Genomic DNA, 12,594 nt, shown 5'->3' on the forward strand with positions numbered 1-12,594 from the left:
CTACATAAAATGTCCAGGAAAAAGAATAGCCACAAATAAATTTCCGGAATTCACTTTCCAATAGCCTTTTCTCCCTCTCTGCACCGGCCACATGGTATAGGTGGCCTGCCAGGAGGATGTGGGAACTCTCCGGGAATTGACAAAGGGGCTACCATGGTGCTGAATGATCCTGGAAAGAAACATCCCCGGGGGGAATGCTTACCTGCAGCAGCCAAGAGCAAATCAACAACTGAGAGTGTTATGTACTGAAGTTCTCACCCTGGGCCAGCAGGGGGATACTGTAGATAGTTCAGGTCCACATATGCAAATAAGGGATTGAAAGTGACGTTCAGTGATTGGATAGTTACAGAAAATGGTTACTGTTGCATTCTAGTGGAGCTCTATATAAGCAGGCTGGCTGAACCCTTCAGTTCAGTTCTGCTCTGGCCTGTGAATAAACAGGAGCTGTTTGAAGAATCACTGTGTCGTCTGATATGTTCACCCACAACTTAACAGCTACCCTATAAAGCAAGATATGTGTATGTTACAGTGAATGTTCAAAATCTGTTTAACAATGACATTCATACATCATTGGTGGCATTCCTTAGTTTTCAAAGCAATCAAATACAGAAGTGCTTATGCAGTCTTTTCTAAACACACTTCAAGGGGCTCTCCTTTCTCCCTGCAGCATTTTGTGATATACATGTATACATCTGTGTACATCTGTATGTGTGTGTATACATGTGTATGTACCATATTGGCCTGAATTTAAGCCACACTTTTTTCCCAAACTCTGACCGTGAAAAGTTAAAGTGCGGCTTAAATTCGCAACCTTACAAAAATTGGCTTTTATGATATCGCTGTTGAAACACACATACCGTAAAACGGAATGGGTGTGAGTGCCTGCGGAATTTTAAGGGAGTGGCTTATATTCAGGTATTGCCTCTTATTCTTTCCCCCCTTGAGTTTTAAAGGTGTGGCTTATATTTGGGTGCAGCTTATATTCGGGCCAATACGGTATTTGCCTTCCTCTCCAGCACCGGCGCATACTAGCAAAGAAGCAAATGCAGACCTCAAAAGCAAATATAGCCTTGCACCCTCAGTGTCTCCATCCATTATATCAACAAAAACAAAACGAGCAACATTATAAGAAAATTAACTGTTAAGAAAAAGTTGGAAGAGGTGGGAAATCGGGATAGAGTACTAATCGGTGTCTGCGGTTTTCAGGAGGAGGTGAAAAATGAAGTTCTTACAGACTTTATAGTAAAATGGTTCCTTGGCACCCTCCCTATGCTGCAGCTCACAACAGATGATCTTGAACAAGGCATTGTGCTGTGGGAAGCAAACAGCAGGAAGGAGTTCCCCCACAGGATTTGGCAAAGGTCCGTATAGTAAAAGCTATGGTTTTCCCAGTAGTGATGTATGGAAGTGAAAGCTGGACCATAAAGAAGGCTGATTGCCGAAGAATTGATGCTTTTGAATTATGGTGCTGGAGGAGACTCTTGAGAGTCCCATGGACTGCAAGAAGTTCAAACCTCTCCATTCTTAAGGAAATCAGCCCTGAGTCCTCACTGGAAGGACAGATCGTGAAGCTGAGGCTCCAATACTTTGGCCACCTCATGAGAAGAGAAGACTCTCTGGAAAAGACCCTGATGTTGGGAAAGATGGAGGGCACAAGGAGAAGGGGACGACAGAGGACGAGATGGTTGGATAGTGTTCTCGAAGCTATCAGCATGAGTTTGACCAAACTGCGGGAGGCAGTGGAAGGCAGGAGTGCCTGGCGTGCTTTGGTCCATGGGGTCATGAAGAGTCGGACACGACTAAACGACTAAACAACAACAAGTTGTGCAAAATATATTGCATGAAAAGCAGCTACTTGTGGTGCTGTAAGACCTGTTTATTGGAACACAAACAAAAATAAGAGACTTCAAGCCCTATACTTTGGGAGGCAAGAATTATATATTGCCATGGATTTACTTTGGGGCCAATTGTCATGCAAGGCATGACACAACTGATAGAGGTGGTCACCAGAGATGTGGTAGATCTTTTGATGGCATTAAATTACTCAAACTTCCACCAGAAGCAGCTCAACCTGGGATGGCTGAAGACGGTGAGGAAGGAGCTAGAGACTTATCAGATAATGGCTGGGACTATATCTTCCCCAATCTACTTTCTTGGAAGAGACACATGAACAGCCATGGATGTTTTCTCTGACCCAAATCATCCAAGTTTAATTGAGAGAATGTTTACACTCCAGAGACATTCCAGACTGTTGGAAGTCTCGCGGAAGACAATAGTAGGGAGCACACGAAAGAAAAAATAATTGCTTTGGCAATAACATCATCTTCCCTGAGATTATTCTTCCAAGAAACATGAGTGTGTTTGTTTTTCAAGTTCTGTTAAATTCTTTACATGTGCCTCTCATTAAAGGGTCACAGTTCAAGTCAATGTGCTTAGTTAACTTCCTCAGAATGTGAATTCCTAAGAATTTTACTGCCCGGGGCATATTTTGATATTAGATATTTGTGCTGTGGTGTTCTGCATGTCAGAGTCAATGTTAGAAAATTTAGACTCTGATCTGTGATAATGAATTGTAAAACCCTAGTATTGTAAAACCCTAGTTATTGACATGACTTCAAGTAGGTGTGAGATAGCATAAGGGCTACATTATCAGAAATGAGGGTCAGTACAAAAACAGACAAACACAAATCTTCATAAGGATACCCTCTGAGGTCTTGTCTCTCTCAGCATTTGCAGTAATGGTTCCAATGAGAGAACAAAGGCGGTTGACAGGTGACATGCCTGCCTTGACTGCTGTAAGGCTATGGTTCTGGGACTACCTCTGTTAACTCTTGGTGACTCTCTGTGTGCACCACCTGAAGAAAGACAGTTATATAGGACTTCCTGTGGGAGGAAGATGGCAGGCTGTCAGCAGAGATAATTATCTGGTAACTGATTATAGCAGAGACATAATTCTTGGCTATTGAATTCACTCCAAAGATAAGAATGAACAGGGAATTAACGTCTGAAAAAGCCGTTTTCCACATCAGGAGACTGAGAAGCTGTCAGCTCTGGGGAGAGCAACTTATGAGTGGAGAAATCAACATGTTGCCCCAAAGATACATAAGAGCCCTGAAGGGCACAGGGTCTGCTAAAGCCTTCCTTTCTTAATTATCTCTGAGATGGTTATAAATCACAACTGAGAGACATAGCTGTCAATGTTTCCCTTTTTTTAAGGGAAATTCCCTTATTCCGAATAGGATTCCTCGCAAGAAAAGGGAAAAGTTGACAGCTATGCTGAGAGAGGTTTCTCCGTCTGTCAGTGGAAATTTACATTTGCTGTGTGAGTTGCTTTCTGGATTTAAGAAGGGAAGGGAAGTTGATCTGCTGAGGGTGGAACAAAAACCATGCTTTAATTATTTGAGTCGAGAAAGTTTTAAATGGACAAGGGAGTTCTGTGTGCGAAGATTTTTTATTTTCTTTGTATTTCTTTTTTCATTTTCTCAGCCAAAGTTTGCCTAGAAATCGAATTAACTTTGCCACTTCATAATTCTTTTGTGGGAAGGGAATGTCTTTACGTGATAAGAGATAATGCTGTGAAGAGCTTAAGGTAAAGACGGAAGATGTAATGTGACTGAATTGTTACTAAGATCTAAAGAAGGCTTCCTCAACCTCAGCCCTCCAGATGTTTTTGGCCTACAACTCCCATGATCCCTAGCTAGCTAGCAGGACCAGTGGTCAGGGATGATGGGAATTGTAGTCTCAAAACATCTGGAGGAAGTCTGATCTAAAGCATTCAATATGGCAAGTATATCGTTGGGCAGTCCACTGACTGCTGGCATCCTTCAGCAAGGTTGACGAGATAGGGAATGAAAGTGAACCAGAGATGAGTGAAATGGAAAGTGGAATCAAAGAGGATACAGAGTCTTTGGAGAAGAATATAGATAAAGGATTGGCAGAACAGGAGGCTAGAAATTGGGACACGACAGGGCCAAAAACAGAGAATCTCCAGAAAAGTCTTCCCTCCAGGTTGATGCAGAGCTTTTAACAAGCATACACTGAGTGTGGCTGTTCAAACAGCTGTGGATACACTTAAAGGAACATACTGTTATTGATTTGGGGGGACCCTCCCTAACCCTAGAAATTGATAAATGGCAGGATTTTGATTAATTGGGTTATGGGTAAAAATACAAGCTGCAGAACTGTGCCAGACAAGGAATCCCTGGGCTGGCTTATGCAAACCAGTCTGGCTGGCCTAGTGAAGAGCAAATCCGTAAACATGACAAAAGGGGCTGATGGACCGTCTGAGGAATCCTTTGGCCAGGGGAAGACAGGTGTTGCCAAGGTGAGGGTGGGTGTGTTTGAGGTGACAGGAAAAGAGAACTTTTAGCAAGGTGTTCTGGGAAGAAGATGGAAGAAAGACAGACTGGCATCCATCTTGGTCAGGTTGGCTGAAGGCTGGCTGGATGAGATGCCTTGGACTCCTTGGCTGCATTGCTGTGGGGGACCAGTCCCTCTTGAAATGATCATGCTGTGAGATCTGGACTCCCTGCATGTAGACTGAAGGTGTAAACAGGCGAATAAACCATATTTCTTAAAGCTACTACAGTCTCCAACGTGTCTCAGTTCTCCAAAGGAACACAGACCCTGGAACCCCATGGACTCTTGCTACCAATTGGCACAGAGTGGGAGGAAGCACTCAATTTTTGTAACAATACTTTACTTTCTGATGAATAAGGAAAGAATGAGAGACTTTATCAAATGCTTTGCTGAAATCAACATGCACAATGTCCATAGCATACTCACGCTCTACCAAACTAGCATTTTTTTAACAGGAGGGAAGGTTGCTCTTGCAGAGAAATCTGAGGGCTCCCTTGGACCAAAAAACAAGAACACCAGCCAGGAATCACAGAGCAAAAGAGCAGCCTGGTCTCACAAGAGACCAGGGCCCTGCGAGATTTGACATCTTTTCGCAGGGCCTGCAAGATGGAGCTGTTCCTCCAGGCCAGCCTTTCTCAACCTGTGGGTCCCCAGATGTTGTTGAACTACAACTCCCATCACCCCTAGCTAGCAAGGCCAGAGCTCAGGGATTATGGGAGTTGCAGTCCAACAACATCTGGGGACCCACAGGTTGAGAACCACTGCTCCAGGCCTTTGGCCAGGCTTCAGTCTGACTCATTTTCTCTTTGTTTAAGAACAAGCACGAAGGAGGTTTCCCAGCCCGCTCACAGGTCCTTATAATATCAGTGGAAACAGTTGGTCCTGGTGAGAATTAGCCGCTTTCAGTTTAACCTGAGGACTGCCATTTGTTTAGTTTAATTTTAATTTATTTGAATTAATTTTGGGATGCATTTTAATTGATTGCTTGTTTTTATATATATTGTGTTATTAATATGATGTTAGCCGCTCTGAGCCCAGCTCCGGCGGGGGGGGGGGATAAAAATAAAATATTTATTATTATTATTATTATTATTATTATTATTATTATTATTATTATTATTATTATTTCCTGATAAACCCCAGGGAGGTTAACCTGGCACCTTCATTACACACCTTTAGGCACCAGGCATAAATGTTCCTCTTTAACCAGGCCTTTGGCTGACTGACATCCAGTGCCCTTTTAAAATGTGTGTATGGCTGTGTAGGGCGGTTATTGGGTTGTTTTTATTTTTTATTATGTATTTTGTGTTTTTATATTGTGATTTTATGTATAGGGTGTTATACAAATTTTAAAAATAAAACGAATAAACTCATGCTGGCTCACACTACTCAATGCATCATTTCCTAAATGCTCACAAGCATTTAGAAGGCACATTTAATAACCTTTTCTATAATTTTGCCCAATACTGATGTCAGGCAGGCTGATTTATGGTTCATCTGAATGTTTGGGTTTTGGCTATATGTAAGACAGCAGTCAGTTCATTTAGTTTTTGTTTATTCAATTTGTAAACCATCTTTCGTCGCATGGATTATCACAGTTACATTTATCCAAACTAGCAAAAACCACCAAAATAACTTGGCAGCGACAAAAACGCATATAAATAAATTCAAATACTGGTAAGTGACCCAAGCAACGTACAAAAACAAAAAAGCACTAAAACCAAGTATAACAAACAACCAATAAAGAAACTAAAAGAGAATAGACAGGTCTTACAGATCCTGTAAGATCCACTAGAGAAGGCCGCAAATACCTGAAACCCTTCAAATCAAGGGAGATGACAATTGTAGTCTTTGGGGGTTGCTATGGAGAGGCTGACGAGATGGTTGGACAGTGTTCTTGAAGCTATAAACATGAGTCTGACCAAACTGCGGGAGGCAGTGGAAGACAGGAGTGCCTGGCGTGCTCTGGTCCATGGGGTCACGAAGAGTCGGACACGACTAATCGACTAAACAACAACAAATGGAGAGGCTGTTCTTGAGGTTCTAAGCTGCTTAAGGCTTCATAGGTCAAAACCAGAACTTTGAATTGATCCCAGAAACTAACTGGTAGTTCGTGGAGCCCAGCTGGCCTCTCACTGCTGGCCAGCTGTGGAAAAAGGCCAGCTTCTTTGGAAGCAAAGAGTGCAGGCGGTTATGGAACAGGCTAGGTAGACAGCTCCCTTTCTCCAGTGATAGCCTCTGCTTGCTTCAGCCTCAGAGAGATTTTAACCATGAACATGCACAATTAAAAGCTAAAGAATTCCAAAACAATTAAATGTTGTTTACCTCAGCCAAGAATTCTGAAGCCCTTTTTGAAAAATACCTACCAGTTCACTGAATGCACAAGAGAAGGGGAGGGATTGTGCCAGCTTGCCAGACTACTGAAATTAATGACTAAATTTGTTGTGCTCATTAATGTCAATGAGTCTGCTCCGAGAAAACGTTAGTTGGATATCACCCAAGATATGAATGGAGCTACTGAGTAACGTTATAGGGATGGAGAAAAAACATACGGACAGGTAGTGCTATTTCTAAGTTCAGACATCCCCAAATCCTGAAAATAGCTTTTCTGCCATGCCCCCAAATAGTTGTCCTGGCATATACTGTTAAACTGGGGTGGGGGAGGAAAACCCAGTTGACCCAAACCTTGGCAGCAATCCCAGATTCTAAATACTTGGACTAGCCCACTAGAATGTCCATTGTTTCCTGTCAAATAGCCAAGTCATGCAAAGTCTAGTACAGGCTTCCTCAAACTCGGCCCTCCAGGTATTTTTGGCCTACAACTCCCATGATCCCTAGCTAGCAGGACCAGTAGTCAGGGATGATGGGAATTGTAGTCTCAAAACATCTGGAGGGCCAAGTTTGAGGAAGCCTGGTCTAGAAAGAGGGCCATTTCTCAGTTTGTGCGACAGAATAGCAAGGATCTCACAAATATAATGAAAAAATGTAATCCACTTCTTATTATGCAGCATCCTACGAAAATATCAATCTACAGGAATGACCTGATCTTTGCTTTCCATTCAGAAGAGTATCCTCTGGCTGAGGTTTCTACAGATGAGCTTCTTGTAATATAGAGTTACTGACTCACACTTGCGTAAAAGTGTCAACCTGAGCTCAAGTTGCCTTGGGCTCTCAGCAGGCTCTGCCCCCACCCTTTTTGTGCTTTCTAGAACAAGCAAAAAGTCATGGGGCCATGGCTTCCTGCAAGTGAGCTGAATCTCTCGAAAAGGAATCTCTTTGCTAATCCAAAGATTGCAAGATCCTTCTTGTAAGGAAACCAAGTTCTTTTTCTTTTTAAGTTACTTGGAACCTTTCTTCTTTGATTTACTACCAGTGGATGGAGACTTGTTTGCTGCAACTTCTGGAAACTTTGTAAGGAAAATATTCACCTATTTGCCAAGCTAAGTGTGATTTATTCTAGCCTAAGTATTTTTGTGGGGATTTTTTAAAAAAAAAAAAAAGTGGGATGAGGGCAGGTGTGCTTGGAGTAATTGCCATTGTGTTTAACTTTGCTACAAGAAAGTAAGACTTTCTCTTCCGAACCTCTCTCTAACTGACCTTTCAACATAACCAGCATCCTGTGAGTCAAACTAAGCAGTCAAGGGAAAGCATGGCTATGTGTTTTGGAATGAGGAAATTGAGTGGGGTGGGGAGACATTAGGTCACACATTTGTATTTTTGCAATGTCAAACATAAGTGCAACTTCAAGTCAACCTTTTGGATTTGATTATATAGGAGCTGTATTGTTAGGGCTATTCAAATTCCATACATTTAGATCAGGAATCTCCAGCCTGCAGGTAAAATTAGGCCCACCTTGTGTCCTAACTTGGCCTATGAGGTTGTTTTCCCCAAAACACCCACCTATTTCAAATGTTAATTGCTGTTATGCTTGCCCTTCTTCAGCCTTGGTCTTCTGTCCTCGTTTATTTTGCTTCGCTTCAAAAGTTATCTTCTGGAGAACAGATGGGAGGTGTGTGTATATTCTGGCAGAAGCACGATTTTCTTGCAAAACTACAGAATCACACAGTGTGTCCATTTCAATCTTCTGGGACAGTGATGTATTTTTTTGGGGGGGGAAATAGCATCATTATGCCTATGAGATAGTATCTTGTGATTAAGAGCCCTATGCAAACAGTGTGACGCAAACAGAGTTTAATCACAGAACTTGCTCGAGTTCTCTGGGCAATTTTCCTTCAACTGTAATTAATCCCACATTTAAGGTCAGCTTTTATTACTTAGATCCTAGCTCAAAGAGTGTCTTCAACTTAAAGGGTGTCATCAACTTTGTATAGAGCTGTGTGTGTGTGTGTGTGTGTGTGTGTGTGTGTGTGTGTGCGTGTGCATATAAGAGAGTGTGTCCTCCAGTGATACTAGCAAATCCATTATTTCAAGGAGAGTGCAACCTCACCCAGAACAAATGATAAATCAATTCCTGGATCTGACAACCACTTGCAAACAGGGTCTCTTCCTGGAATTGAGTTCAAGTTTTTTGGGCCTTATCTAGCCTCCCATTGTAATCTGAAACTGGTCTAGGACCCACATGACCTTACTTGATTCAGATGTAACAGATAAATAGAACTGAGCATCATCAATATAATGACACCATGCTCCGAGTCTCCCAGTGACTGCCCCAATGGCTTTATATTAGCACACACTTTGTCTTTTGCAAAGACCAACAAAGTGAGAACGATCACCCACTTCTCCAAGTCCTCTAGCACATGGGGAAGACTTAAGAGAGGTAGGTTCAAGGGCAACCATAAATACTGGCAGACCAGAATGTCAAACATAGGATATTCTAGGTGTATAGGAAACTGTTATGGATTCCCCTTTATGGGTGCACCCAACCCTTCAGATACGACAACCATTATGAGATTTTGCTTCCAACTAAAGAACCCCCCTTTTTTTACAGGCACCTTTAGTTTGTTATTCTGTCAGGCTTTAATTGTGCTGCTCTTGATTCTCACCCAAATTTAATAAGGGTTTTTTACGCCAAGCTTAGTTGTGAGCATATCTGAACATTCATAATGTAGTTGAAAACTGTGCCGTCCCCTTTTTTGGTGTTTACCATTCTCCACTTCCTTTGGGAGGAGGGGCAGGGTAGAAAATTTTAAAAATAAATATTGATTTGAGGTTTTACTGAAAGTGGGCAAGAATTCGGATAAACAAATAAAAGTTGTGGAGCAGTTAACATACAATATTATGTATTGTTACATGTAGCAAAGCTAGGGTGGAGTGTGTGCTGATACACTTATATGAAAGGAGTTTAAGTTTTATGATTCTTTGCAGCCTACTACCCAGGGCATTTCTTCAGCAGGAGCTCAATGGAACTCAGTTCCGGCACCTCTCAGGCGAGCAACACTGCCATTCTATGTGAACGAGGGAGGGATTCATAGGGAGTACCAGCACCTCCTTTTCTAGAAAAATAGCTGCTATTCAAACCTAGCAGTTCGAAAGCATGTCAAAGTGCAAGTAGATAAATAGGTACCGCTCCGGCGGGAAGGTAAACGACGTTTCCATGCGCTGCTCTGGTTTCGCCAGAAGCGGCTTAGTCATGCTGGCCACATGACCCGGAAAAACTGTCTGTGGACAAACATCGGCTCCCTCGGTCAGTAAAGCGAGATGAGCGCTGCAACCCCAGAGTCATTCATGACTGGACTTAACGGTTAGGGGTCCTTTACCTTTTTAAAGGTAAAGGGTAAAGGGACACCTGACCATTAGGTCCAGTCGTGACCAACTCTGGGGTTGCGGCACTCATCTTGCTTTATTGACCGAGGGAGCCGGTGTACAGCTTCTGGGTCATGTGGCCAGCATGACTAAGCTGCTTCTGGCGAACCAGAGCAGCACACGGAAACGCCGTTTACCTTCCTGTTGGAGCAGTACCTATTTATCTACTTGCACTTTAATGTGCTTTCGAACTGCTAGGTTGGCAGGAGCAGGGAGCAAGCAACGGGAGCACACCCCGTTGTGGGGATTCGAACCATCGACCTTCTGATCGGCAAGTCTTAGGTTCTGTGGTTTAACCCACACCTTTTTACCTCTAAATAAACATATTCAGCTAAACACTAAATCTGATATGGACTACACTGATACATCTTTCAGTTCCCGGCATAAATAACTCTTCCACTGCCACCACAATCCTAATAGCGTCTACTCTGAAGACATCCTACCGATATCAATGGGGTTTTCTGCCAAGAAAGTCTTGAAACATGAGTGAATAATCTAATACTGCGTGGCAAAGCTGCACAAAGCTGCGACCACCACCTACTGGACAAGGAGCTAATCGCGCTCCCAAAAACAACACACTTCTGCACATTCCTCAAAACCTTCCCGCAAACGCAACGTGAGTCTGCCCCCCATTTCTCCCCATCGCAAGACTGCAATGGATGCAAAAAAAACCGAAAATCCCAAGTCGACGGGCTTTGATGACAAATGCCGCTCCCTCCACCCAACCATTGAAGACGGCACACCTCCGAAATTGCAGAGAGACTATTGGAACTCAGCCCCCAAAACAACCAGCCGCATGCCACCCCTGACGAAGAGATCTTTGTTGCATTTTCCAACTGAATCTTAATACACGTATGACGAGCCCAGCAGCTTCTCCGTGAGCTCCCTTTAAATGACCCTGAGCGGACATGCGCAGTGCTACTCTACCGCCTGCCTACCTGCCCGCCCCCTCCCCTCCCTTCCCGTCGCTCCTTGATGACGAAAACCCCGCAGCTGGCGTCCAAAACAAAACGCGCAGCCTGGCTCCGCCACGCATGCGCAGTTTCCTCAAGAGGCCACTCTTTTTCCCTTTCCCCCACCCTTTCTGCCTCTTGTCTGTGGCGGGGGGGAGGGGACAGCTCAGGTCTGGCAGCCGCAGCAGCAGCAGCCCCCCCCCCTCCCCGCTCCCGCTTAACTGACAGCGCGACCGGCTTCGGCCGCGTCCCTCAGCGAACGCCGCGGGCGCTCGAGCGCCGTGAGGGGAACCAGCAGGCCTCGCCTCCGCCGGCTTCTAGCGGAAGGGGGCAGCCCGGCAGCAGGTCCCGCACGCCGGGCAAGAGGGGGGCGGTGTCGGCGGCGGCTTCCCCAGCCGTCTTCCTTCTTCTCCTCTCCGGGGTCCGAGGCCGGGGAGCGCGGCTGCTGCTGCCGCCACCTGCCGCCACAGGTGGACAGCCCTGTATATACCCCGCCGTGAGGGGCTTCATGCCGGGCACAGAGTAGCGGCGGCGGCCGGCCTAAGCGAGGAGAAGCGGGGAGCCCGTCGGATGCCCGTCGCCGGCAGCCTCGGCGTCAGGGCCGGCGGCATCGGGGCATGAACCTGGCGCAGCCCGAGGGCCAAGAGGAGGAGGAGGAGGAAGGCGGCGGCGAGGAGGAAGAAGAAGAGGAAGGCGGCATGGAGCCTCCGGAGGACGTAGCTGCAGCGGACCCGGCGCCGGTTGGGTGCCCGCTCCAAGAAGCGGCCGGAGGAGAAGGGGCCGGCGGCGGCTGGGAGCAGAGCCTGAGCCCGGAGCTGCAGCAGGCGCGCCGGATCCTGAGCGAGTTCCTGCTGGAAAAGCACCGGCCCCTGACAGCTCCTTTCCTGAGACCTTTCGGAGGAGGAAGCCAGCAGGAGGCTGAAGGGGGGCTGCAAAGTGGATCGGCCGGCTCCTCCTCCTCCTCTTCTTCTTCCCAGGATCCGTCCAGCCAAGATCCTCCACCGCCACTCTCTGGGATGTGGTTGCTGAAGATGGAAGAGAAGTTTTCCTCCGGCCAGTACAAAGGGATCGCGGATTTCGTGGCCGATTTCCGGCTGATGCTAGAGACGTGCTACCGGCTGCACGGGGTGGATCACTGGCTCTCCAAGCAGGCCCAGAAGTTGGAGATGATGCTGGAGCAGAAGCTGGCGCTGCTGTCTCGGTAAGGTGTGATGGTGATGGGCCGAGCTTCTTCCTGTCTGGGTTGTTGTCATCAGTTTCACTCCTTAGGAGCTCAGCCTTCTCCCTATTTTATCCTCACAACAACCCCGTGAGGTAGGCTAGTGTTGGGAGTACTTTAGCCACTGAGGGAGGGTTTGAACCCAGGTCTCTCAAGTCCTAGCCCAGCACTCTAACCTCTGACTGTATACCACACTGACTCTTAAGGAACACCGAAAAGGAAAGTGTAGAGTTGTCCTTCTTGTGAAATGTTATGTATTGCCACAATTCACGTAGAAATCTATTCTTTAATGTATTACCT

At 45.5% G+C, this 12,594-nt stretch overlaps 1 protein-coding gene across 2 annotated transcripts in view; it reads left to right on the plus strand.

Annotated features, from left to right (window-relative positions):
• The first annotated feature begins 11,161 nt into the window (after positions 1-11,161).
• Positions 11,162-12,594, plus strand: part of BRD10 (bromodomain containing 10) — a 37,826-nt gene continuing 36,393 nt past the window's right edge. For both annotated transcript variants that reach the window (XM_028711566.2, XM_028711567.2), the window contains exon 1: positions 11,162-12,276. In XM_028711566.2, the coding sequence (XP_028567399.2) occupies positions 11,693-12,276 (584 nt within the window). In that variant the 5' untranslated portion in view covers positions 11,162-11,692. The remainder of the gene's footprint in view (positions 12,277-12,594) is intronic.

Source organism: Podarcis muralis, chromosome 17, assembly GCF_964188315.1.
Source record: "Podarcis muralis chromosome 17, rPodMur119.hap1.1, whole genome shotgun sequence".
Classification (NCBI taxonomy): Eukaryota; Metazoa; Chordata; class Lepidosauria; order Squamata; family Lacertidae; genus Podarcis; species Podarcis muralis.